Genomic DNA, 26467 nt, shown 5'->3' with positions numbered 1-26467 from the left:
CTACTGGAGACATCATTCACAATTATTTATGCCACTGTTTTCATACTCACCTGCATTGTTTTAATTTGAATTAGTGCGGCTTTTTGTATATTATTTATTTATATATTTATTTATTTTTTCCCCCGCTATGATGAGATCTCATGGTTTTGTCGCTGCTGTTGGTTTAGGTCTATGATCTAGCGCGGTACACCTTTCTGTATATTGAATGTACCCCTACTCATTCACCCAAAAAGTTAAAAAGAAAAATAACGAAAACCAGTACACAGGTTTTTGACAAAGTCCTTTATTAAAAATGAAGAACGTCTCCCATCGTGGCTCCATGTCTTCTTCCCCTGGTTCTTCGGCCTCCGCTGTCTTCTTCCTCTGGTTCTTCTCCCGACGCTAGCTCCCACTGTTGTGTCAGCTCCCGTTGTCTGCCATTTCTTATATAGCCATGGCGCATGGCCATACCATTGATGTCATCTGGATACCCCACCCCTTGTGACATCACCGCCCCATCATGCCCCGGAAAGTGATGTCACAAGGGGCAGGGTCTCTGGATGACATCGCTGGATGGCCATGCCCCATAGCTATATAAGAAATAGCAGGCAGTGGGAGCTGACACAACAGCAGGAGTTAGCGTCGGGAGAAGATGATATCAGCGGAGGGAGAAGAACCAGAGGAAGAAGACCGTGGAGGGAGAAGTCGTCATCATTGGAGGGAGAAGAACGGGAAGGGAAAGACATCACTAAAGAGAGAAGAAGACACGTTGGAGCTAGAATGGGACAGTCTTCATTTTTAATAAAGGACTTAAAACCTGTACACAGGTTTTTGATTATTTTTGACACATTTTTGGGTGATTGAGTAGGGGTACAATGTACCCATACTCATTCACATAGGGTGGGGGGCCAGGTTCCGGTAAAGCCTCCTGCCCGCAGACCCCCACAACCACCGCCCAGGGTTGTCAGGAAGCGGCCCTTGTCCCCAAGGTGCTTTGGGGTGAGGGCGCAGAGCTCCCCTGCCCCAAAGCACCCACCCCCTCTCGTTGAGGGCATGTGGCCTGGTATGGTTCAGGGATGTGTGCTCGGATAATAGTCTGGTATGGATTTTTGGGGGGACCCCACGCCACTTTGTTTTTTATTTTGGCTTGGGGGTTCCCACTCAAGATTTATACCAGACTCAAAGGGCCTGGTATTGTTGGATCCCGTTCATTAAAGTTGCATGGAAGTCAGGGGAAAGTCGGATCAGAAGTCGTCCTATTTCCATGTTGGAGCAGTGAGAACCTGGCCTTACTGTGCTTTGTTAGGTTTGTGTGAAGGTGGACTTCTTGGTAGAGGCATGGCTTTGCTTCCTCATGTCAGAGCTGCCTGATGGTTACTGCTGATCTAATTACTGTAGGGGAAAAATAATCATCTCTCCAGCCCTCAAACATAAATCTGACGTTCACCAAACATTCAGTGCAGGTAAAACACAGCTTTAGGCTATTTTCATAAGCTGCTTTATTCTTGCCAGAAAAAAAAAAAAGGGGGGGGGGGGTCCTGTGTGCAAAAGGGCCTTAAAGTTATTTTGTATAACAGATGGTAAACAGCCCAAAAAACACAAAATAAAGCATTCCTTTACTCATAAGAACTCGATAAAAAAAAATAACGTTGGCCCTGGTTCATACTGAATGTGGCTTTGAAACTGTGCAACTTCACTTAAAATCGCGCAATTTCAAAGCTGCATGTCAGTGCGATTTGGCTGACATCTGTGCAACTTCATGCACAGATGTCTGTGCAAGTCGTACTTGGAATCACCAAAAGTAGTGCAGGAACCACTTTTTCAAATTGGTGCAGCTCCACAAAGTCGACGTTGCATCGATTGGAACAGTTCAACTACTGACAATAGGGTGTGACTTGTCATGCGATTTGACCTGTCAAATCGCATGACAAGTCGCACCGGTGTAAACGAGGACTTAGCAAGGAACATACATTCCACGTTAATAATTATACTATCGACATGAGTGTGTGCCATAAATTGCCTCCAGCTTTGCTACTTTTTCTTCTTGCTAGAGGCTGTCATTTTGGTGATGTCCAGAACCCCCTGAGCAGCAGTAAATCTTTAGACTGGCAGCAGCTGGGCCTCTAGTGGATCTGATCTTCAGCTCAGTGCAGAGCAGGTTGAGATAGTGTATTACTAGATTTTAAAAAGTATAGGCATTTTTTTTTCAAATGTTTTACATAGCTATACCTGCAAAACGGGCCAGTCTGAAGTCATCTAGCAAGACTTAATTTTCTGATTATAGTTCCACTTTTAAGCTGAATCCAACCCACAGAAAATGTGATCCTGTAGTATACATGGTCAGTACTGATATTTTGGAGTTTCCTGGGGAAAAATAATGAGCACATGCTGATCCTTAGAAATTACAACCAATGGGTAACTTTATAATGTGGGCATGACAATCATTACTATATTTGCAAATGAAGAACAAAATGTGTGTGTAACATGTAAAGTGCAATACTTTTGCACAATAATGCTGCCCCCCTTTTTTCTCCCATTTTATACAATACCTAATTACTCTTGTCTGTAAGAAATAAAGCAAAACTAAACCACCCCCTCTCTTATATAGCCAAGGAAGCTGCCATCTTGGCCTCTCTTTGATCTGCAGTTGCCAAGATACACGTGATCAGTTATAACACCAACCACTTGATGGCTTGACAGTTCAGTTGAGATCTCAAGAAACTGTGACCATTATCATTCATATCATGCCTTGAATGTAACTGTTCTGGGTCCAGTTCTGCTTTAATACCCTTTTAACACCTTATTTTAATAAAAATGGTGAACGATAACTACGACTATAAACCCTCAACTACTGATGATTATCAGGATCCTGTTATATGCCTGAGTTATCTGTTGGTGTCATTGTGCTTCCATGGCTGATGACCTGTAATTCCTATATGCACCACTAGGTGTCTCTGAGCACTCAGCAGAATTGTGCTGTTGGTTTGCTGCTTTTTACACTTGTTTATTATGATACACAGTATTTCACCACCATTTGTTTCACATTTTTACAATAAATTTCCATATTGCGCTAAGGGCTCATCCACATCAGCCTACACACCATAATGCGTGCTGGTGTAGGTGCAATGTTAACCACTTCGGCCCCGGGCCATTTGGCTGCCCAAAGACTAGAGCTTTTTTTGCAATTCAGCACTGCGTCGCTTTAACTGACAATAGCGCGGTTGCGCGCCGTTGTACCCAAACAAAATTGACGGCCTTTTTTTTCCCCACAAATAGAGCTTTCTTTTGGTGGTATTTGATCGCCTCTGCGGGTTTTATTTTTGCTGCTATAAACAAAAATAAGCGTCAATTTTGAAAGAAAACGCAGTATTTTTCACTTTTTGCTATAATAAATATCCCCAAAAATATATATTAAAATAATTTTTTTCTCAGTTTAGGCCGATATGTATTCTTCTACATTATTTTGGTAAAAAAAAAAAAAATCGCAATAAGCGTATATTGATGGGTTTGCGCAAAATTTATAGCGTCTACAAAATAGGGGATAGTTTTATGGCATTTTTATTTTTAATCTAAGTTAAAGTTAGTAGTAATGGCAGCGATCTGCGATTTTTATCGAGACTGCAACATTATGGCGGACATATCGGACATTTTTGACACATTTTTGGGACCATTGTCATTTATACAGCGATCAGTGTGATTAAAAATGCACTGGCAGTGATGGGATTAACCACTAGGGGCAGTGAAGGGGTTAAGTGTGTCCTAGGGAGTGATTCTAACTGTGAGGGGTCTGGGCTTGAGCACTCAGAACAGTGATCACAGCTCTCGATCACAGAGAGCTGTGATCACAGAGATCACTGTCCTGTCACTAGGAAGAACGGGGAATGCTTTGTTTACATAAGCATCACCCTGTTCTTCCTCTCCGTGACACGATCGTGGACACCTTCCGGACATAGAGTCCGCGGAACCCACGGTCACAGAGAACGCGGCGGCACGCTCGCGACACTGCTTCTTAAAGGGGATGTACCCGTACGCCCTTTTGCCTTCCAGTGCCATTCTGCTGACATACATCGGCGTGCGCTGGTCGGCAAGCGGTTAACAAAATTACACACTTTTAGCTCTATTGCATAGCAGTGCATTGTGGTGCTTTGCTTAAAAATTGCAGCATGTTTGCATTACTATGTAACCTGCTGTAATCCACCTCAACGTTGCGTTATGCAGTGAACAGGGCACATAGAAAGCAACATTATTTTTTTTTTTGCATTGATCTTCATAGACCAACACAGTGCAACTAACATGGTGTGAATGAGCCCTTTATTTGGAGTCTTATCCAGAGTTCCTCTGTGCAGATTACTGGTCTGATTGAGGCCCCCCCCCCCCCCGACCACCAACCTTAAACATTCAGATCAATGGAACCCTCAGCAAATTTAATGCAGCTTGAGTTAACAGGTGGCACCGCCTTTCAAACTTGCAGATTTCTATCTTTTGTTATTCTGAAGAAATCTCTATTGTCTGTGCCTCTGTGTGGAGTGGGTCTAATGGGAGTGGTTTCGTAGTTAACTGTCAGGTGTGCAGCTGCAGGGCACTAATGAGGAAATATGCTGGGCCTGCATCCCCCTTTAGACGTGTTCCTATTGAAAGGATCTCTTCAAAAATGAAATTTTGTTGCGGGATGTCTGAAATCTGACTTGTATCTTAGGCAGACTTCTGGGAAAATTGGTGAGCCAATCACACAAGCAGGAAATGATGTTTCTGGGAGTGGTCACTCTGTGTACAGAACACCTCCAGGGAGCAGTATTGCACTGCATTCTCAGAAAATTACAGTGGCTGCAGATTGGAAAGGTAATTTTTAATAACATTCAATTACAATATGATTAGTGTAGCAATTATATATGCTATATTATTTTTTCTTTATTTGCTATGTTTTTTTTTTTTCCCCACAAAAGTAGAGTTACCCTTTAAATACATAACGACCTTTGCAAACAAGTGCAAAGACAGCAACTAAGTTAAAGGCTAAGTCCACAGATTATATTATATAGATAGAGAGAGAGAGAGAGAGAGAGAGAGAGAGAGAGAGAGAGAGAGAGAGATATCTATATATATATATATATATATATATATATATATATATATATATATATATATATATATATGTTTATTATATGTTTAGGGTGTAACATGGTCGTTTAGAACATCCCCAAAACCATCCCCCATTCCTGAATCTTGGGTAATTTCTTGATGCCCATATATCAGAGTGTAAAATGAAGCAAAGTTGCATACACCGCCCCCCCACCCTTACCTGAATCTTGGGGAGCTTCCTGCTGCAGAATTACACTGAAGTCAGTGTTGCTGTGTGGACTCGGCCTGAACTGTCATGGCATCCAGTTCTGGGATTGCTCAAATTCAAATCCATAGGATGTCACACCAATTTGTAATCTGCATTTTGTAAACGCAAAACGATCATTAGATTTACTACTTTTTTTTGCAAAAGGTAGGCTAAGCCTTTAGGCCCCTTTCACACCATTAGGACCTATCTGGTCCTCCTGTCCATTTTTCAAGTGGACCCAATCGGGCCACCTATTGTTCTCTATTGAGTGGCAGATGTCAGCAAGCATGTGTCCGTTGACAACCGCCGGCATCAGTTCCGCTTAAAACAAACAGATGGCGATCAGTTCTCTATCCGTTCAGCGGATCTGATGTAAAACGGACAGGCAGTCCCTCTTCATCCGACCGCCCCATAGGGAACAGTGGGCTGTGTCCATGTCTGTTATGCATAGCGGAGCAGACACAGACCTGCTCAGCGGGGAGATCCTCTACTGAGCAGGCAGATTCGCTTGACAGATTCCACTCCTTCTGAAAGGGGCCTTAGGCTTCATGCACATGGAGCATGAAAAATGCTGCTTTCTACAGGCATTTGGCTTTTTTTTTCTTTCCCCCTGTAGAAGCAACTTTATGTTAGCCCATATGTCCATTTGGGCATTTACAGGACCAAAAAAAAAAAATCTCAAGGGCATTTTTGAGAGGAGCTTTCAGGCAGAAAAAAAACACTTGATGCGTCTAAAAGCATGTAAACGTGGCGTTGTGTGTCAAACATTTTTAGGTGTCCAGTTTTTCTAGTGCTTTGGGGAAAAACGCTTATAAATACACGTACAATATGCTCCATAGGAGCTTTTTTTATGCTGCCTAGTTAAGGTACATAGTATACTATTAAAGGCTATTTGATGATTGGAACGTTTGGTTGAGAGCAGAGGCAGCTGTGACAGTTATTATGCATGGCATGCCTTGAACTAACCATTTTGAGAAACCATTAACCACTTAGGGTCCTTTCGCAGGGGACGGATCCATGATAATCCGCCCCGTGAACATCCACTTGCTCAGCGCTGACACCCGCTATCCCATAGGGATGCATGTATGTCTGTAATTCATCTGAAAACGGATGGATGAAATCCAGACATACAGTCCACCCGTGTGAAAGGGGCCTAAAGGATCAGGCCTATTTTTCAAACTTGTTGTTTACAAGTTAAAATATTTTTTTTTTGCTAGAAAATTACTTAGAACCCCCAAATAATATATATATATTTTTTCTAACATGCTAGAGAATAAAATGGTGGTCGTTGCTATACTTTCTGTCACAACATATTTGTGCAGCGGTCTTGCAAGCACACTTTTTAAAAATCTCCATAGGCAACATTTAAAAAATGCTACAGGTTGCATGTTTTGAGTTGCAGAGGCGGTCTAGAATTATTGCTCTCTAACAATCGCGGTGATACCTCACACCTGTGGTTTGAACACAGTTTTCATATGCGGGCGCTACTCACGTATGCATTCGCTTCTGCGGGTGAGCTTGGTGGGACGGGGTGCGGTCAAAATTTTTTTTTTCCTTGAAAATTGCCACTTTTTTTCCTGTTAGAAGGCATGTAAACATCCCTTGTAATACAGAAAAAGCATGACAGGACCTCTTAAATATGAAATCTGGGGTCAAAAATACCTCAGATCTCATATTTACTCTAAAAATGCAATTAAAAAAAAAAATGTTGTTTGAAAATAAATGTCCCTTTAAGATCTATGGGCGGTAGTCACATTTTGACGTTACTTCCGCCCTGCAATGGTATGGAGCCAGGTGGGGGCCATCTTCCCCTCACTCAGCTCCATGCCAAGCAGGGAACTGGATCCGATCGCTTCCACCGCTGCCAACGGTTCCGGTAAGCGGTGAAGGGCACCAGAGTGCGGTGGGAGGGGGGCCCTCTCCCGCCACCGATAAAAGTGATCTTGCAGCAAATGCACCGCTGAGACCACTGTTATCTGCTGAAGAAGTGGATACCGGGGTTATGGCAGCTAGCTGCTGCCATAACAACGAAACTTCACTTCAAAGAGCCACCGTATAATGATGGCGGGTGGTCCGCAAGTGGTTGTAAACCTCAGACATGAAATATGAGCCAAGCATATCCCTCTATAGTGTGTACTTGTCCCAATCGGGAGCACCAAGTTTAATTTCCATCTGCTGCTTCATTCCTCTGCTATCGGCATTAATCACTTTTGGCAAGTTTTCCTGACACCAAGAAAAAAAAAGGTGACAGAGGAGGGACCTCCAGCTAATTGACAGCCTCAACTCTGTTCCTGTGTTCTGTGTAGAGGGGTGTGTCCCCTCCCTCCTCTCAGAATTCTCCTCACTGTGCGCTGCAGTGCGATTTAAGCTCTCCGCACCTTTTTTTTAACTTTTAGACAAGCTTTATAAATTCAGCACTTTAAACGGATGTAGATACGAGAATACTGCAGATAAACAGGTACAATTTATGTAAGAGGATTTGTTTTCAACTCTGTATCACCTGAAGCCACCTCACTGGGTATATGCGAGGATTTACAGCCGCTCTAAATCAATGGGTTTAGTTATGCTTTGAAATAGGTTTTGAAATAGATGTAAATATGTGTAGCTATACGTGTTACTAGTGATGTTGACTGAAGTATAAAAGTGTTCCATCCATCACAAAATGGGAAATTATCTAATAAAAACTTCCTGTATTTAAACCAACTTTTTTTCTTATTTTCCAACTGTCATTTTCCAGAAAAGGATAAGTAACTAATGAATTTGGCAGTTAAAGAGCAGTTATTTTAGAGGCTTTGATAATTCATATTAGCCCATTTTTTTGTTATTAATATAGGTTTTAAAACCATCCACAGCCACCAATAATATTAAGGATTTCAGTATATAACTGAAACAGAATGATTTGATTGAAGTGGAACGTCTTGACTTTGAACAGATGTAGTAAAGAGAAGACTGCACATAAACATGTACAACTTATGTAGGAGGATTTGTTTCATCTCGGTCCATCACACAGGCCAGTCACTTCACTGGGTATATGTAAAGATTCGCAACCACTTTAATGACAACAAGGATAGCTTAATTTTAAATTATGTCATTAAATGGCAAAAAAAAATATCATTTTACTTTAATGCATTCTTAAAAAACCTTATAATAGCAGCTCCCCCTCTCTGAACACTTACCTGAGTCTATTCTTCATCCAGCACTGTCCCGTCTGCAGCAGCTCTTCTCCCCTCTCTCAGGCACGATTCACACTACAGAACGTGTTCCATAGGAAACCAAGTTAAATGGACTATAGTGCAAATCTGAATAATGCAAAAAGCACTAAAAATTAACAGGTGTGAATCAGGCCTCACATTCTTGGTTGAGAGCAGCAGGAGCCATTGACTGCTGCTGCTGTCAATCAAATCATGTGAGTAGGGGGCAGGACTGAGCTGCATTGTGCTATGTGTGTCTATGGATGCACACAGCCTGGCTTAGGATCAAGCCAGCACATCTGGCCCCATAGCAAGTGGTTTTCTACAGCGCCAATGGGGGACCCCTGAAGAGGTTCGGGGCCACTCTGTGCAAAATCAGAGCAGCCATAAGCAATTGCCATATGCACACTGTTGCTATCAACAGTGAGAGGGACACCCGGCCCCCACCAACCCTGACTGGCACGGTTGTTTGCAGACTCAACTATTGTTGGCCTTTTCTCTGTGTGAATATAGTTATAGATACTGTGAATCGGAGAGTTAATGCTTGGAGTGCCTGGAAGGAGTTGTGATGGAATGTTTATTTGTCATGCCTGCAATGACCGATGTGTACTCAGGGGTCATAGAATTCTGGTAAGCGCTTTTTGTTTTCAGCGTTGGCACCATGGTTCACTTGGAGAAACGAAGATCCTGATTTTCTTTTCTGCGCTAAGATGTAGACTGTTGGTGCTATAATAAATGCATATTTGGGATTTTTCTTGTTCACCTTTTGATGTATTTACATTTTTGGACATTTAATGATTTGTGATACCCTTATCCACTTTTTTATTGTTTACATAAGCATTGATTACTTCATTATTGCAAGTTATTTATACATGCGTTATGACATATGCATGACGGTACATGTTTGATCATTTATGTATCACATTTTGATTTTATGTTTTTATTTATTTTAATGTGTGATTCATATACAAGATATAAAATTTAGGAGGAGATTTAGTGCTGCGTTTTTGTTTTATAAAGTCTTACACCTTGGCCATTCATGTTAATGGAGCTGCGTTGCAACTGCAAGCTAAATGCTTGGCTTGTGGTTGCAGAGCATTAGTCCCCAAAACACAGACATTCAGGAGGTGCTAGGATTGCCTCCTAAATTGCCTGACAGCGGGTGCTTAGCCACACTCTGAAAAGCCATCTACTGCATATCACTTTTCAGAAAATGGGCTATTGTGAACATAGCCTCAGGCTGGCCATAGAATCTCGGCCAGTTCAGCAGGAACCGGCTGGGATTGGAACCATGTACAGTATGGGCAGGCTGAATGTACCAACCTGAGCAATGGGCAGGCTGAATGTACCACCCTGCTGGATTTTGCATGCGATTATCGCTAGCGGCTAGTATAGCCACTAGCAATAATCACTGACTTCTCTCGCCAGGGATGGCTTCCCCAGCTTCCCTGCCGGGAGAATACAATGGCTCAGCAGGGGGGATTCCCCTGTCTCTGTGCACTTTGCAAAATGCAGTTGTTCCAGAGCAAAGTAAATGAGGTAAACATTCACTTTGCAAAGCATAACCAATCACGTGCAAGGAAAATAAAAAAACATTATTGCTTGCACATGATTGGATGATAAAAAGTCAGCTTCTGTTCCTTTACTAAGCTCTGAAGCAACTGCACCTTGCAAAGTACAGTCTATTTGCCTTTAGTAAATCAACCCCTGTCTGTTACAGGAAAGAAATTCACTCCATGTATGTCCTGCTTAAGGTCTCTATTTAAAATGGACAGTAGATATCCCTGTTTACTCCACATTTTACAAGTCATTAATAAAATGCAGGCCACGGAACAGAGCCAGCGTCCTATGGAGTGGTTCTCTGCTTGAATTTGGCTTCACTTGTTTTGGGGTCCCAAAGTACCTCATGCACATTGGGTGTCTATCCCCTGCCCCAGATTCCAGCATTTACATGCGAGTGGACAACACCGATGCACAATCCAGCCTTGCTGCCAGCAGCCTGTAAAAGTCTGAGAAAGCTGCTAGATGCTGTACCGAGTGGTACTAGCATGTAGGGCCGTTTGCACCCAAGGATGAATGCTCAGAATGCAAAATTCTTGTGTTCCGGGCATTCATCCCTGGGCACATTCAACCCTACACATTAAAGTGGGTTGTAAACCCTTACAGACCACTTTTTACTACAGGTAAGCCTATAATTAGGCTTACCTGTAGCTACCCCGGATATCTCCCAAACCTGCATGGTTAAGGAGATATCCCCTGTATTTGCATGTGCCGATGTTATCGGCACATGCACACTGAAGCAACAACAACACGTATGTGTCGTTGCTTCAGTGAGACTGTGCCATTACCGACGGCTCCCACGTACATGCGCGGGAGTGACGTCATCGCGGCTCCGGCTAATCACAGCACCGGAGCCGCGATACCCGGAAGTAACCGCCGGACTGGTGTACGGGCCCCGCAGCAAGGACTTCGATCTCAGGTGAGTATTACATAATGAGCTAGTATGCTATGCATACTAGTTCATTATGCCTTTGCCTTGCAGGTATTGGTTCAAAAAAAAAAAAAAAAAGTGGGTTTACAACCACTTTAATATGGAATGGAAGTTCCAATTTAAACACCTCCTTACACCTTCCTCTTCCTAGTTTTAGCAGGTACCCACTCCCACGTTCGCTCTGACTGCCTAGGCTATCCGAGTGGAAGAAGTTCTTCTGCTCTCCTCCCGCCCACAACCTTCTGGAACATTTCACAGGTCCCAGGAGGCTGCGGGAACATTCATACAGCACAGCTGAAGCCACAGATGTCACAGCCATCTTTCCTTAGTAAACATTCTGGTGCCAGGGACCCAAAGACCTGCTAAGAACAGGTCTGGGTGAGGACAGCACTGGATCCCTGGACAGGTAAGTCTCCTTTTTTTAAAAAAAGTCAGCAGCTACAGTATTTGAATTTTTTCTTTAAGACTAAAGATCCTCTTTGATACCACTTGGTACAATGTCCAGCCCAGTTCAGGTGCAGCAGTTTTCGACCTGTCAGACTTGGTCAGGCAGCATGGCTGGACACTGCAGCTGTGCCTCCTGGGCATGCTAAAAGGGATTGGCTGCACACGGGCTAAATACCTAGTGTGCATGTGGCCTAATGCTGTGATTTACATTTCGCTGCAATTTACATTTGTGCCATAGTTTTTTCTTTTTCTTAAAGCAGCAGTATGGATGTGGTAGCCATACTGCTGCTTTAAAAAAATGGGCCCCTTATTGTTTTGGGGGTACACAAGGCCCTAAGAGAAAGGAAAATTCAAACATGCTACAGGTCATATAAAGAGAGATGAAATGTGGCATCTCTCCCTTCCCTAGAGGGGTAAATCTGTTCATGCAGTAAATAGTAGTATGTGATCGGAAAGACCATAGCGATTATTCTACAGAGGCTGATGCTCACATTAAAGTCCCCATAAACAGTTTTGGTAGATTCCTTCATAAATGGCTAAAATATAAACCAGCCATGTGTGGCCTGCAAGCACCACCTCCTTAACAGAAGTCAATTTAAAAATTGACTGAACTGTGTGGAAAATTATTGGCCAAATTGGCCTCAATACAATGGCTGGAATATGATTCAGATAATTGAATACAATAGCTCTCGTGGACACCCATGCAGGCGCGCTCCCGTGTCCTGCTTCTGCATCTATTCACACAGAGAGCAGGACTTGGCCCCGCCCCTGCATCATTGGATTTGATTGACAGCAACGGGAGCCAATGGCTGTACTGCTATCAATCCATCCAATCAGGACCCTAGACGTTGGCTTTTGCTGGTGTGCTTCTTCCCCGGCACGAGATAGAGGGGGTACAGGTAAGTAAAAAGGGGGCTCGGGGGGGGGGGGGGGGTGCTGCAGCATTACAGGTGTTTTTTCACCTCCATGCATAGAACGCATGGATGTGAAAACCTCGAGGGTTTACAACCCCTTTAACAAGGTCCCTTCGATGATCTACAGCCAAATCATGATCCATGGGCTGTCTACCATCTTTAAAGTGTATCTAAACCCAAAAACAAAAAATGTAAAGCTTATCTAAATCCTAACACAATTTTATATTTTGCAGCTTAGAGGGGTTGACTTACTAAAGGCAAAAAGACAGTGCACTTTTGCGAGTGCAGTTGCTCTAGAGCTTAGTAAATAAGCTAAAGCTTCACTTTACAAACAATGCCCATTCATATGCGAGGGAAAAAAAAAAAAATTTTTGCTTGCATAAGATTGGATGATGGAAATCAGCAGAGCTCTCCCTCTTTTACTAAGCTCTGGAGCAACTGCACTTGTAGAGTGCACAGTTTATTTGCCTTTAGTAAATCAACCCCATAGGTCCTTAGATGTGGTGTCTGCATTCGTTTTAATTTTTCCTTTTTTTCACCTAGTAATCTTGCTAACACGTTTCCTGTTCCTTAATGTCTATACTATTTTGCCCATTGTATTGTAAAAAATACACTTTTTTGAATTAAAAAAATAAGACAACAGTAAAGTTAGCTCAATTTTTTTTTATATTGTGAAAGATAATGTTACGGCAAGTAAATTGATACCCAACATGTCACGCTTCAAAATTGCGCCCGCTCATGGAATGGTGACAAACTTTTACCCTTAAAAATCTCCATAGGCGACGTTTAAAAAATTCTGCAGGTTGCATGTTTAAGTTACAGAGGAGGTCTATGGCTAGAATTATTGCTCTTACTCTACCGATCGCGGCGATACCTCACATGTGTGGTTTGAACACCGTTTTCTTATGCGAGCGCTACTCACGCATGCGTTCACTTCTGCACGTGAACTCGTCGGGACGGGGCGCATTTAAAATTTTTTTTTTATTTCACCTTTTATTTTTACACGGTTTAAAAAAAAAAAAAAAATCTCACTTTTATTCCTATTACAAGGAATGTAAAGTCCCTTGTAATAAAAAAAAGCATGACAGGACCTCTTAAATATGAGATCTGGGATCAAAAAGACCTCAGACCTCAGATCTCATATTTAGACTAAAATGCAATTAAAAAAAAAATTGTAATTTAAAAAAAAATATTTAAAAAATGGCCCTTTAAGAGCTATGGGCGGATGGGACGGGTGGGGGCCATCTTCACACACTCATCTCCATACCCAGAGGGCACCGGATCGCGGCAGAGGGGGGGCCCCTCTTGCGGTGAATCCGCCACAGAGACCACTTTTACCTTATAGCGGACCACCCGCTGAAGACAGGGATACCGGAGTTACGGCAGCTAGCTGCTGCCATAGCAACGATATCCTCCTTCAAACAGCCGCCGTATAATGACGGCGGGCGGTCCGTAAGTGGTTAAAAGTAGTTATAAAGCCAACATTTTTTTTTTTTAAACTTTGATGCATTATCTGCATTGAGGTTAAAAAATAAAAAGGAGTACACTTTCAAAAGCTACTCCCCTATCCCCCCACCTTTACACACCTACTTGAACCCAATCTCCATGGGCTCCTGCTGCTGGTTGCCAAATGCTGTGAGGAGGAAGCGGGGGGGAGGGACGGAGCCAAGCTGTGCTATGTGTGTCTATGGACGCTCAGAGCCCAGTTTGGGATTGAGCCCGCATTAGTGCCCCCATAGCAGGCAACTTACAATGGGGGCACTCAGAGAAGAGGAAGAGCCAAGATCGCCGGCAAGAGACCCCAAAAGAGGAGGTTTGGAGTCGCTCTGTGCAAAACCAATGCACAGAACAGCCAAGTATAAAATTAAAAAAAAAAAAAAAACACATTTACAGCTACTATCAGGATGTTAGTGTTTTTTTAAGCGCACAAGAAAATGCATTTCTGTCAATCAACAGCTATTTTCTATTTGCGGAAAATGTTCTTAGCCAAAAAAAAAAAAATTCAAAAAAAAAAAAAAAAGGAAAACTAATGCAGCCACCACATCTAAAGAACAGGCAAGCTGCAATATACAGTATATAAGTTTTTATATTTGGGTTTAGATACATTTTAAGGGTATACAGGCACATGCTTTCAGTGGAAGACACACACATTAAAAGGGCTTGTGCCTTTATCCTGGAACTGACACCAGGCTGTAACTGCTTCACTCCAATTCCCAATTCCCCTAGGCCAAAGAGAACTGGAAGCTAAATAAACAGATGCTCTGCATAGCACCTGTGTACACTTGGCCTTAAAACAGCAAGCTGTTGCTATATTTATTAGCGGAGGGATGAAGGACTGCTGCATAAAAAAAAATTCTTCAACTGGCAGGTTTGTTTTCTACCTGCCTGCTGATCCCCAAAGGTTCCCTTTAGTAACCATATGCATGCCAGCCAGATATGTGTCACAAACATTCACCAAATTGCAACAATATGGCTTTGCCTTTATCCAGTTTCAGACTTCATACCTAGGTAATAAAGAAGTTACTTTAGGATTACTACTATTTTAAAAGGAAAGATGGTAAATTTTAATGATAGAATATATATATATATAAAATATGCAGGGTTCAATCTAAATACATTTCCATATTTAATCACTAGCATCAATAATACTTTTAATTCAATGATAACCACATCTGCCCAATATATGTGCGTCATATGTGAGATGTCCAATTGGACAGTCCAAGCAAGCACCCATAGGGCGCTTTAAAGTCTCATTTTTGTAGCTCTCATCTCTAATAATAAACTTTTTTTTAAATTTAATTTACAAATCAATAGTTTCACTGCAAACACTCAGAGCATCTATTTGTCCAAAAACTTCTATTAAGTCATCTCTCAAAGTACTTCCATGATGAGAAGCAACTTCCAGCGACTCCTGTGAAGGGGGAGACAGTGTATGATATTCAGCTTTTGACTGCCAGCCCGTTTCTTGCTTTTCTTTATAGCAAGAAGTGGAGGCCACAGCAGCTTCTGGACTGGAACAGAGCACTAAAGATGATCCATCCATTGACATTTTACAAAGAGAACTAGCAGTGCTCTGCTCTCCCCTCCATACACCTGGTGAAGATGAAGTTGGAGTATCAGGTCTGGTGGCAGTGGGAATGGCCTGAATAATAGGCAGACCCGTCTCTATTTCCACACAGGACGAAGTTCGATAGAGACCCCTGTCAGAGGCCTTCTCTTTAAATACACAGTCTTCCATTTGTGTGGCACTTTTGACAGTGAGAGATAAGCTACTAGACAGTGCAGTACCATGGAAGAGACTTTTGGGTATCAGAGACTCGCTGAAGAGTGCTTCATCAATGCTGCGTCGTAGATCTATTGGAGATGGAGGCCGAAAATCAACTGTAGAGTCACTGTCTACTTGTACACTGATAAATGAAGGGGTTTTGGAACCCTGAATGCTTAAACCTTGAACCTCAAGGCTTTTGTTGCTGTGGTAAATTAAACTCAGGTCTTCTCCATTACTTAAGCGTTTCTCAACCAGTGTGTAAAGTGGAAAGAATTCAGACTCGCTCCTAACAATGGTGTCACATATTAGCAATTTTTCATGTTGGGAAGATGCCCATTTAGAGTTTTGTAACATAGGTGCCTTCATTGCCACATGGCCAGGGGAAAGATGAAATAGTTGTGTCCAACAGTTTGTCCTTCCTATTTCATTGGCACAAAAAATTGGGTATCCACCTATAAGTGCAAGGGGTAAACAGATGCCCACTTCACAGAGACTTGAGCTTAACTGAAATGCCCACCAAGGCCAAGGGCCAAAAACAATACCTCCACCATAACCCATGGCGTAAAGCATTGCGTATAGCTGAAGACCAGCATTCAAAATACCAAAACAGGCAGATAAGAGAACAATATAAGTTGCTCGGCTCCAGTCTTTCAAATTTGCGAAAGGACATCCACTAGAATACTCTGCAGGAGGTGCAGAACTTTTGAGGTCATAGATTTGGGTGTTCTGGGTTCTCGCAATGCAACAAAAGATAAAGAAAGATAAGGACAGAAGTACTGTTAAAACTACATAGACTCCTCGTGAAACCAAAAAAAGAAATTGGTATTGCTGGAACACATCAACAACTACAACTGCTCCTCCAGCAGTGATAAAGTGGAGAAAAGCTGCTGAGGCGAAAATACAGAGTCGTGGAAAGAGTGGTGAGGAGTGTTGGAGGCGACACCTTGAACACAGCAACAAGAAAACTATACTGAAACTTGATGTCATGCAGGGAAAAGCTAGTTCATGTAAAAGCAAGGCTGTGAATGCTGGAAGACGATCTTGGTGGCCATAAGCATCATAAAAGAGAGAAAAGGCACGGCTGCTGCCTAAGGATATCAACAATAGGTGTAACACTGCAAAATAAAAGCTACCAGATGGACATCTAAACACAAGACAAATGATGGAGATCAGAGCAAGCAGTGCCACTGTCCCGTAGAGTCCAACAGACCCATATACCAAGGCTTCCCAAGCAATGCCCCAGTCAGTCACAGATGTATTCCAATCAGCATGCAAGGTAATAAAAAATGGAGGTGAAGAAAGAAGCAAGTATCCATAGAGAGTAGGATCTGGTTCACGAGGGCTTGGTCTCTGTGTCATGCCGAAATCACATTTTTCAGAACCAGAATGGTAACAGTCCCAGGAAGAAGTGTCTGCTGGTGATGTAGGGCCAAGTGAAATCAAGCTTAAATCTGAAAAAAAAAAAAAAAAAAAAAAAAAAAAAGTTGTCAGAAATTCCAAAAGAGATATTTACATGTACATTTTTGATTTTCATCCCTGTGTGCATGACACTATGACACTAAACTCTTATTTTGAAAAAAATCTGTTCAAGTATATATTCTTGACTCAAAAAGTACCTTCTATTGCTCTCAGCCTGCCCCAAATTCCTTTTTTTCCCGCTGCAATCCGAATTCCTATTAGAAGAGGCTACATTCGTTCGCTGTGGTCCCAATGTATGAAGGAACGTAGCCACTCTCTCTTTGCTCTCTTTCAAGATGGACCAGGGACCACTGACTTTGGGATGTGTAGTGTCCATAGGGCAGTGAACATGACCGCAACTAATGTGCACTGCTTGTTCCAAACAAACGGAAGTGAAGGGAAAATGGGAGGTTCAGGAGCTCACAGGGGATGTTACAAAGAGGCAGAAAAACACAGTAAAAAACGATTTAATGATAAATAGATTACAGGACCATTAATATAGTGGATGTGTATGGATCATGTTTGGAGGATAAGGATATTGTTTAGTGTCACTTTAAACCTAAAACAGCTAATAAATGGAATAGTTAGCAGTACGTACAGGAAACCTTTGCTGAGAGATACGTAGGCTGCCATTGCTGACCTCTCCTAAAAATGCTAGTACTGTAGTCAGCATCCTGATCCAATGTCATTGGTACTTTATAAATTTAAAGTTTTCAGAATAAATGAAAATGTGAACCAAGACCACTCTCTCCAAGCCCCCGCTATACTTACCTCCATGTATGATGAGCTGTCAGTGCCCCTGCAGTTGATGTAGCAATCCGGGGATATGAAATCCCCGCTCCTCTACTTCTTTTTTTGGTAGGGCTTCCAAGACGGATCAGAGTGATCCTGATTTATCACTGCTGGCATGTGACCATGTGACCTCTGACCAATTGGAATTGCTCTGATCTGCACTGGAAACCCTACAGAGGGAAGGAGAGGAAGAACAATATTTTTGAATCCCCAGAGCACTACACTGGCTACATGGACACCGACACCCATGGTAATAAGCACACTGGAGATCAGGGTGGGGTGGCTTTGAACGCTGACTGGTATGATCTGGCGGGGGAATCTCCCTATCAGAACACATTAGCTCAGCGGGGAGATCACTGTACTACCATTGGATAGTTAGTACAGCGAACTCCTCTCAAGCTCCCCAGTTTTTTTTTTTATCGTTCAGCCTGCTGGGTTGAATGTAAAAAAATGGATAGTGTGTACTAGAGGTCGACCGATATATCGGACGATATTTGGCGTTTTTTAATTAATCGGCATCGGACGATTGTGCTGATTATAACTTCAGCGGGACTTGCAAATGACTTCTGTAATAGAAGTCAATGCAAGTTGCCTGAAGTGTTCTGTGGAGTGACTTCTCTCCTCTCTGGGCAGCCTGCCAAGTCTGATAAAAGAAACTAAAAAGATACAATGTTTCTACTTAAATGAACTGAACTCTGTGTGGAGGAGTTCTCAGTTTAACCATTTAACCACTTGCCGCCCACCCTATTACCAAATGACGGCGGCAAAGTGGTTTGATATTCCTGACCGGACGTCATATGACGTGATCAGGAATATCAAGCCGCTGCACGCCCCCGGGGGCGCGGATCGCGGCGATCGTTGTTGCGGGGTGTCAGTTTGACACCCTGCAACACCGATCTAGGTAAAGAGTCTCTGACGGAGACTCTTTACCACGTGATCAGCCGTGTCCAATCACAGCTGATCACGATGTAAATAGAAAGAGCCGGCGATCGGCTTTTCCTCACTCGCGTCTGACAGATGCGAGTAGAGGAGAGCCGATCGGCTGCTCTCCTGACAGGGGGGGTCTGTGCTGATTGTTTATCAGCACAGTCCCCCCTCAGATCCTACCCAGGACCACCAGGGAAGCCATCCAGACTGGACCACCAGGTATGCCCCTAGACCCCAGGGAAATGCCACTATGTGCCCAGGCAGCTGCCAATCTGTGCCCACTCCAATGCCTACCACTGCCAGTGCCACCAGGGATGCCCATCAGTGCCACGTATCAGTGCCCAGCAGTGCCGCCTATCAGTGCCACCCTATCAGTGCCCATCAGTGTCGCCCATCAGTGCCGCCTATCAATGCCCATCAGTGCTGCATATCAGTGCTGCATATCAGTGCCGCATATCAGTGCCGCATATCAGTGCCACCTCATTGGTGCCACCGTATCAGTGCCTGTATGTGCAGCCTTAGTGCCCATCAGTGAAAGAGAAAACTTACTTATTTACAATTTTTAACAGAAACAAAAGCAAAACTTTTATTTTTTTCAAAATTTTCGGTCTTTTTTTGTTTAGCAAAAAATAAAAACCGCAGAGGTGATCAAATACCACCAAAAGAAAGCTCTATTTGTGGGAACAAAATAATAAAAATTTAGTTTGGGTACAGTGTTGTATGACCGCGCAATTGTCATTCAAACTGCAACAGCACTGAAAGCTGAAAATTGGTCTGGGCAGGAAGGTGTCTAAGTGCCCTGTATTGAAGTGGTTAAAGACTAAATCTTGTCTGACATTTGTTGCTTACAAGTAAAAATCCTGTATTTTCTGCTAGTAATTCACTTAGAACCCCCAAAAATTATATATATTTTTTTAGCAGAGACCCTAGGGAATAAAATAGCGGTTGCTGCAATATTTTATGTCACGTGGTATTTGCGCAGTGGTCTTTCAAACGCAATTTTTTTTTGGAAAAAATACACTAATGAATTATAAAAAAAAAAAAAAAAAAAAAACTAAGCAGCAAAGTTAGCCCATTTTTTTTCGTCCAAAAGTTTTGATTACCTGTTTAAATGTAAGAAATTTCCTGTGTCACTTATTACTTTAGGCTGCTGTCACACTGGAGCGGGCAGGCGTTGATGGTAAAACGCTGCTAGTTTTAGCAGCGCTTTACCGTCGCTATTCGGCTGCTAGCGGGGTGCTTATAACCCAGCTAGCGCCCGAGGAAGGGGTTGAATGCGCCTGTGAAGCATCGCTGACGAATCGCTTTGCAGGCGCTTCGCATTCATTTCAATGGGCAGGAGTGGTGGAGGAGCAGTGTACACCGCTCCAAAGATGCTGCTTGCAGGACTTTAACATCCTGCCAGCGCATCACCGCAGTGTGAAAGCACTTGGGCTTTCACACTGAGACTGCAGGAGAGCCGTTTTGCAGACACTTTACAGGCACTATTTTTATCCCAAAAGCGCCTGGAAAAACGCCCCATTGTGAAAGGGGTCTGTTAGATTTTATGAGATGAAGGAAAAAAACAAAAACAAAAAAAAAAAACAAAAAAAAACGGCCTAACATATCGGCCCAAAATAAATCGACATCATATATCGGCCATCGGCCACCGCGATTTCTAAATATCGGCATCGGCCAGAGAATAACCCGTATCGGTCAACCTCTAGTGTGGTTGATCCTGTTCCTTTAAAGCATGTGCTTGTGCGGTGTAATGTGTCCCTTTCCATCATCTAAAATACCTGGTTAATCCTGCCTGGTGCTGCCCTCCCCTCTGTAAACTGACCATGTTTATCATTATTGCTAATCCATGGTACCGTGGTCAGTGTACATGCCTCTGTCATCTTGCTCTCCTCTCTCTCCCTCCCTGCCCGTCAGCTAGTCTCAGTGCTGATCTGCTCTGCCCCTTCCCTCCTGTTTTCTTCCTAAAATCCCCTGTATTCGATTAAGTTATGTGCCCCAGTGTATGTGCTTTATAAAAAAATATGCAGCTTCATACCTTATTTCAGTGCGCAATTTCACATGACTGCCAGGGCCATCTTTAAGGCAGGGCAAAAAGGGGCTGCCCTGGGCGCTGTCATTGTTGTGGGGCCAAAAGCAGCTGCCTCATACTTGCCAACTATCCCAGTTTAAATTCCCTTGTCCCTTGAAGCTTAGGTCCCTTGCTGTGTCCTGATATCTTAGTGTGAAATGCTGCTACTAATGCTGCCCAGCTCTGCCCTATTGTTGTGTACAGATGACTCACCTGCAGACCCTGTGTTTACATGTAAATAGCTGCATCCGGCGGCATAGACATGTAAATAAAGGCGGCATTCATATGTAGATCATGTCCCCCTGCAGTGAGGCAGTGATGTGCTGTAACCTCTAGCAACCAATCAGTGAGCAGTATTACTGTACAGTAATCTCTAGCAACCAATCAACAAGCAGAAATCATGTGCTGTAACATCTAGCAGCTAATTAGTGAGCCCTAATGTGTGCTGTAACCTCTAGCAACCAGCCAGTAAGCAGTAATGCTTACTGGCAACAAATCACAATCGCTGCCTGATCTGATACAGTAAACTGATTTTAAGTCTAGCTGCTATTTATTATATGTCTCAGAGCAGGTGGAGATCGAAATTGTATGGGGGGGGGGGGGGGGGGGCAAGAAAATGTTTGCCCAGGGTCCAATCAATTTTAATGACGGCCCTGATGACCACCCACCACTCTCCTCCTGGCTGACATTAACGGGGGATTCTCAGCCCCTCCCGCTGTAGTTCTCATATCATGGGAAGGAGAGTGGCGGGAGGTCACGTGAGCGCCCCAAGCAGCACTCTGAAATAAGTTATGAAGCTGCATATTTTTTTTTATAAAGCACATACACTGGGGCACATAACTCAATCGAACACAGGGAATTCTAAGAAGTGACCAGCAACAGCCACGCAAAAAGCACTTCTAGACGGGGGTCAGCAGTGGCAGCCTCCTTATTTCTCTAAGTAAGGCCTCATGTACACTGCTGCTGGCAAACTGACATTTGGGAGCAGTTGGTCATTTGTTTCAACTGCTTCTGAACTCTCCTCTATGTTACCCTATCAGTACATGTACACAGGGTTATTTCTAGGCAGTTGCGTTTAGAGGCTTTTTTTGGAACCCCAAAAAAATGCGTTCAGAAGCTGTGTTTAGAGGCATTTCAAACGCCAAACACAGTAACTGGCGTTTAGCCGCGTTTCGTTTACAGGGATTTTTCATTTTTGGCTATTTTGAAAAATAAACAAAACATTTTTTTTCAAACTCTTCTAAACGCAAACGCGGCTAATCGTGGCATGTAAACGTGGCAAAATGGATGTTTTAAATGTGGGTTACTATCTGTCAAGTTAAATCGTTCAGGAGAGGTTGTAAAAACGTCCCATGTACATTAAGCCTAAAGGTTTCCTTTATCTTTGCAAATATATTAAGTTCTGTAAAAGGTAAAAGGCTTTCTGTGCAGGCGCCTTGGTACCTGGGATTTGTTCTGTACTCTGTTCGTTTTACTGCAAGGTAACATCAATTGTCTTTGAACTGAAAGATCAGTTGACTTGTGGTGTAGAGTATAAAGCTTTGATGGGATCACCAAAGTCTGAAACAAAACCCAATAAATGTCAAACACTTGTACTTCCAAATACACAATGCTTACTAATATTTTTCCTTTTTCTTCCTACTAGAATTACTGAAATCTTCATTAGCGATTATGTCTTATTACTTCTATGGTTCTCATAAGGTTAAAAGAGTGGGATACTTGGCTCTAGAGATAAATCCACATTTTTCCTGAGCAAACACTCTGACTAATGAAGACTTAAGAGAAAGCCTCCTGGTTTTCAAGTAGTTTGTATCAAACATTAAAAAATCCCAGAGGGTCTTTACTGACAATCCTCCCCCATTCTGCCACGTTTTATATTAAAACCGCTGTTTACGTTCTAAGATACTGCTGAATTGTCTAGATTTCCCACATGAAGACTGCTCTTTTTACAAAATGCTCTTACCATCTAGTAATTCCAATTTTAAATGTCAGGCAAAACAAAATGTTCCAGTTCCAAACAGACAAAAATCAGATTGAAAAACTGACATCTGCAGTTAAAATGTATTTCACGTTTGTGCACAGGACTTGAAGAAAAGGTGTAAGTACATAGGCAGCCCAGGTGGTAGCAGATGGAGATCTGTCATTCAAGCCTACAGTGAAGCTTATGACAACTCATGACAGATCTCGCCTCCCCCACCTCTGCAAACCAAAACCCCAAAGACATGAAAACACCTTGTACCAGTCTCCAGGTATTCAAACATGTACAATGCTTCAGCGAAAGACAGGAAAATAATAATTCAATTTTCTTCTAGTGAGAGTAGGAAAATCTTATTATCAACCAAGACAATGTCCAATTTCCGGGCTCAAATAAAATCAGTAAATGTTATGAATGTGCCTGGTATGTTCTAATTACCAGACTGCCTTTTGCTAGTAGCAAATGTTCATATGATGCCTGTTAAAATGGTTGTAAAAAGGTACAAGGTTTTTTCTTTTACCTTGATGCATGCTATACATTAAAGCGGAGCTCAGGTGATTTTTTGTTTTTAAAGTCAGCAGCTACAAATACTGCAGCTGCTGACTTTTAAAACAAGGACACTTACCTGTCCAGGGCACCAAACAACCAAAAAAAAAAAAAACAAAACAAAACAAAAACGTGCTAATCTGTTAAAGCACAGAACAGAGTCCACTTCATTAGCACCAGGCTGATGAAAACATTCTGAAATATCGCACTTCTATGTGGACCATCAAAAGCAGAAAAAAACTCAGCTGAACATTTAACTGTTTGCCCGGGGTAAAAAATTAGCCCAAGTGTATCCATGATCAAAATATAAACTCATATATTCATTTCCACATTGTATTTCAGTTATTTTAGTCTACTCCAATTAAGGTCAATTATTTTCATGTTTGTTACTTACTTTGTGGATCTCCCCACACATTTACCTTGAATTCTGTGATACATAATCACTATGTCCTGTTAGTAGGCACTGCGGTGTCTTACATTTCACAGTGCCCTCCTTCTGAACTACAGAGGTGCTGGGAGGAGGAGGAGTCAGTACAGGAAAAAATGCTTGCAGGCAGCAAGGTACCATGGGATACGTAGTCCTTAGAAATTGATAGTAAACAGCAGAGAAGCCCCAAAGCATGCAGGGAATCCAGGAAGATGTGGAAAGAGATGGCCAGCAGACAGGCAACACTCAACATGAGAGGTGATTCTTCAAGTAAGCTTTTATTGAGTTGTAAAATAAAGCTATTGATTGTATTGATATTATAATGCTGAGGTTATAAAATAAAAGTGTATACTTTGACCACACAACTCCTTTAATGTGAAGTACATGGGGATCATTTTATCAAGTTAAAAATAAACCCCAAGTAGCAGTCAAGACCTCAAATATAAAACACTCCACAATTATGCCACTGGGGAGAGCGGTCTACCATAATTCTATCGCATAAGCAGGCAAGTCTTCTCTTGATCGAGAATTTCTTCATTTCAGGATTATTCCCATGACTAGCCATTTGCTAAAACCCAGTACACTCAGGCTGAATGTTGGCCAGCATGGGCTGGTTCAGTAGAAACCAGCTGACATTCAGACCGTGTGTGTGGTAGACGGTCCAATCTGTCCAAGGCTTCTAACCGAAAAAGGTCTGCTGACTGGCTTCCGATCAGTGCTCTCAGCCAATGGCTGAGTGCGCTGAACGGAGTGTTTTGGCAGGGGGGTAATCTCCCCAAACTGAGCATCAAATGATATCACCTGTGATGTATTTCTTTTTTTTAAATCTTGTCTTTTCTATTCAATAAAAATTATCTGAACAAAAATATACAAAAATCTTTCCACAATTTTGTTAGGACACATAGTAAACAAAATTATCTGACCATACGGGCCTGTACATTATTTTACTCATATAATATGCATTGTAACTTCATATCAGAAATAAAAGATATGTTTGTATAATAAGGCATTTGTGATTGTATTTCTTCAGTCTTATTAAATAACATATGTGTCCTATTAATAGAATGCTATCCCTCTCCTCTCCCGGTCCCAAAAAGGGGGGCCGTTGAGTAGAGTGGGGTACCGCTAGCCCCTAACCAGCGGGGAGTGGTAAATATACTTTATAGCGAACAGTACCCATTGGGTAAAACATAACCTAAACATTTAAACTTTTGCAGGTCCTAATATTCTTGCAATACTTCTCTATCATGGACTTCCTCTCAATACTATAAGCTAATTTGTTGTGGTTGATGATGTCGTTCTACCTCCTAGGATTCTATTTTGAACCAGGCGTAGTGGCGCCAGTCCTGGAGTATCTAACCAGGGATCCCAAATAGTTTCACATTTTTGTGGACTTCCTTGATGTTTGTAAGTTGTTCTCTAATAAGAGAATCATTAACGGACGTAACCCATTCTGTGTGTGTGGGGGCCATTTTCTAGCAATAAGTTTCCTAGCCAGAAATAAAGTTCTAAGAATGGCAGTATATGTATGGGGTGTGTATTGTTCCTCATCTAACCAACCCAGCAGACAAAGTTTAGGGTTTGTAGTGAGGCTAAGATTCCATATGCTATTAATGGTGTTAAATCACTGCTGCCCAATACCTATGCAGTTTCGGGCATTTCCATAGCATATGGATAAGTGTACCATTACCTACAAGGCATCGAGGACATAGCGGATCATCTCTTTTGTGCCATTTGTGTAGCCTCTCAGGTGTGCGATAGGTGCGGTGAATAATAAATAATTTAACACGTTTTTGAGAGGAGGACAGTGATACTTTAAGTACATTATCTAATATGGTAGTCCATTCCTCATCCGAGATACACTCTATGTCCGCTTCCCACCCAGATCTACAGTTCAAAGTCATCGCTTTAGACACATGACAGAGAAGAGAGCTGTATAGAGAGGAAATGTGTCCCTTCCGTGATGATAAGATTAGTTGTGTAATCACTGGGGACCTGGATAGTTCCCAAGTGGATGTTGTAGCCTGTGTCGCTATAGCATGCCTAAGTTGCAGGTATTGGAAAAATTAGGTATTTGGTAAATTAAATTCTGCGCGAAGTGATTGGAAATTGCGTAATATACCCCCACAATATAGTTGTGGGATATATTTCACTCCTCTTATTAACCAGTTGGAGAAGTTTTCCAATTTGTTCAATTCTGGGTAATTTCTGTTATTCCAGATAAGTGACCAATTTGTGTAACCCGTGTACTGCAAATGTTGTTTTTTGTTCCATACTTTATCTATAAGCAGTAGCGTGGGGTATTGAGTCAGTGCTCCCAGTTCACCTGCCTCTATGCATTCCACAAGTTCATCGCCCGACACCTGAGTGCACACAATATTTCAAATGGGGTCAGAGGATTCAGGGCAGAGCCAGCCTGTTAAATGTTGTAGCTGAGCTGCTATAAAGTAAAGAAATGGGTTTGGCACCGCCAGTCCCCCGAATCCTTTGCCTCTTGTAAAGTCTCTAATTTTATTCTTGGAACCTGTTTCCTCCATATTAAAGCATGGTAAATGGTGTTACATCTCTTAAATATATGAATAGGGATCATTAACATTAATAAATCACCGGGACCAGATGGCTTGCATCCGAGGGTACTTGGGGAACTCAGTCAAGTGATTG

The 26467-nt window shown here is 42.4% G+C and overlaps 2 protein-coding genes across 6 annotated transcripts in view; one reads left to right on the top strand and one right to left on the bottom strand.

The window, feature by feature from the left end:
• Positions 1–26467, top strand: part of POLR1H (RNA polymerase I subunit H) — a 70481-nt gene that overhangs the window by 39067 nt on the left and 4947 nt on the right. For 3 of the 4 annotated variants that reach the window (XM_073619309.1, XM_073619311.1, XM_073619310.1), the window contains exon 5: positions 4676–4844. The exons of the other annotated variant lie outside the window; for it this stretch is intronic. In XM_073619309.1, coding sequence (XP_073475410.1) covers positions 4676–4829 — 154 coding nt within the window. In that variant the 3' untranslated portion in view covers positions 4830–4844. Of the gene's footprint in view, positions 1–4675; positions 4845–26467 lie in introns of those variants that run through there. 4 annotated transcript variants of the gene reach the window in all.
• The window catches only part of PRRT4 (proline rich transmembrane protein 4), an 86516-nt gene continuing 74934 nt past the window's right edge, over positions 14886–26467 (bottom strand). For both annotated transcript variants that reach the window (XM_073619307.1, XM_073619308.1), the window contains exon 3: positions 14886–17064. In XM_073619307.1, the coding sequence (XP_073475408.1) occupies positions 15146–17064 (1919 nt within the window). In that variant the 3' untranslated portion in view covers positions 14886–15145. The remainder of the gene's footprint in view (positions 17065–26467) is intronic.

This window comes from Aquarana catesbeiana, linkage group LG03 (genome assembly GCF_042186555.1).
Source record: "Aquarana catesbeiana isolate 2022-GZ linkage group LG03, ASM4218655v1, whole genome shotgun sequence".
In the NCBI taxonomy this organism is placed as follows: Eukaryota; Metazoa; Chordata; class Amphibia; order Anura; family Ranidae; genus Aquarana; species Aquarana catesbeiana.
This window is presented reverse-complemented; position numbering and strand designations above follow the sequence as displayed.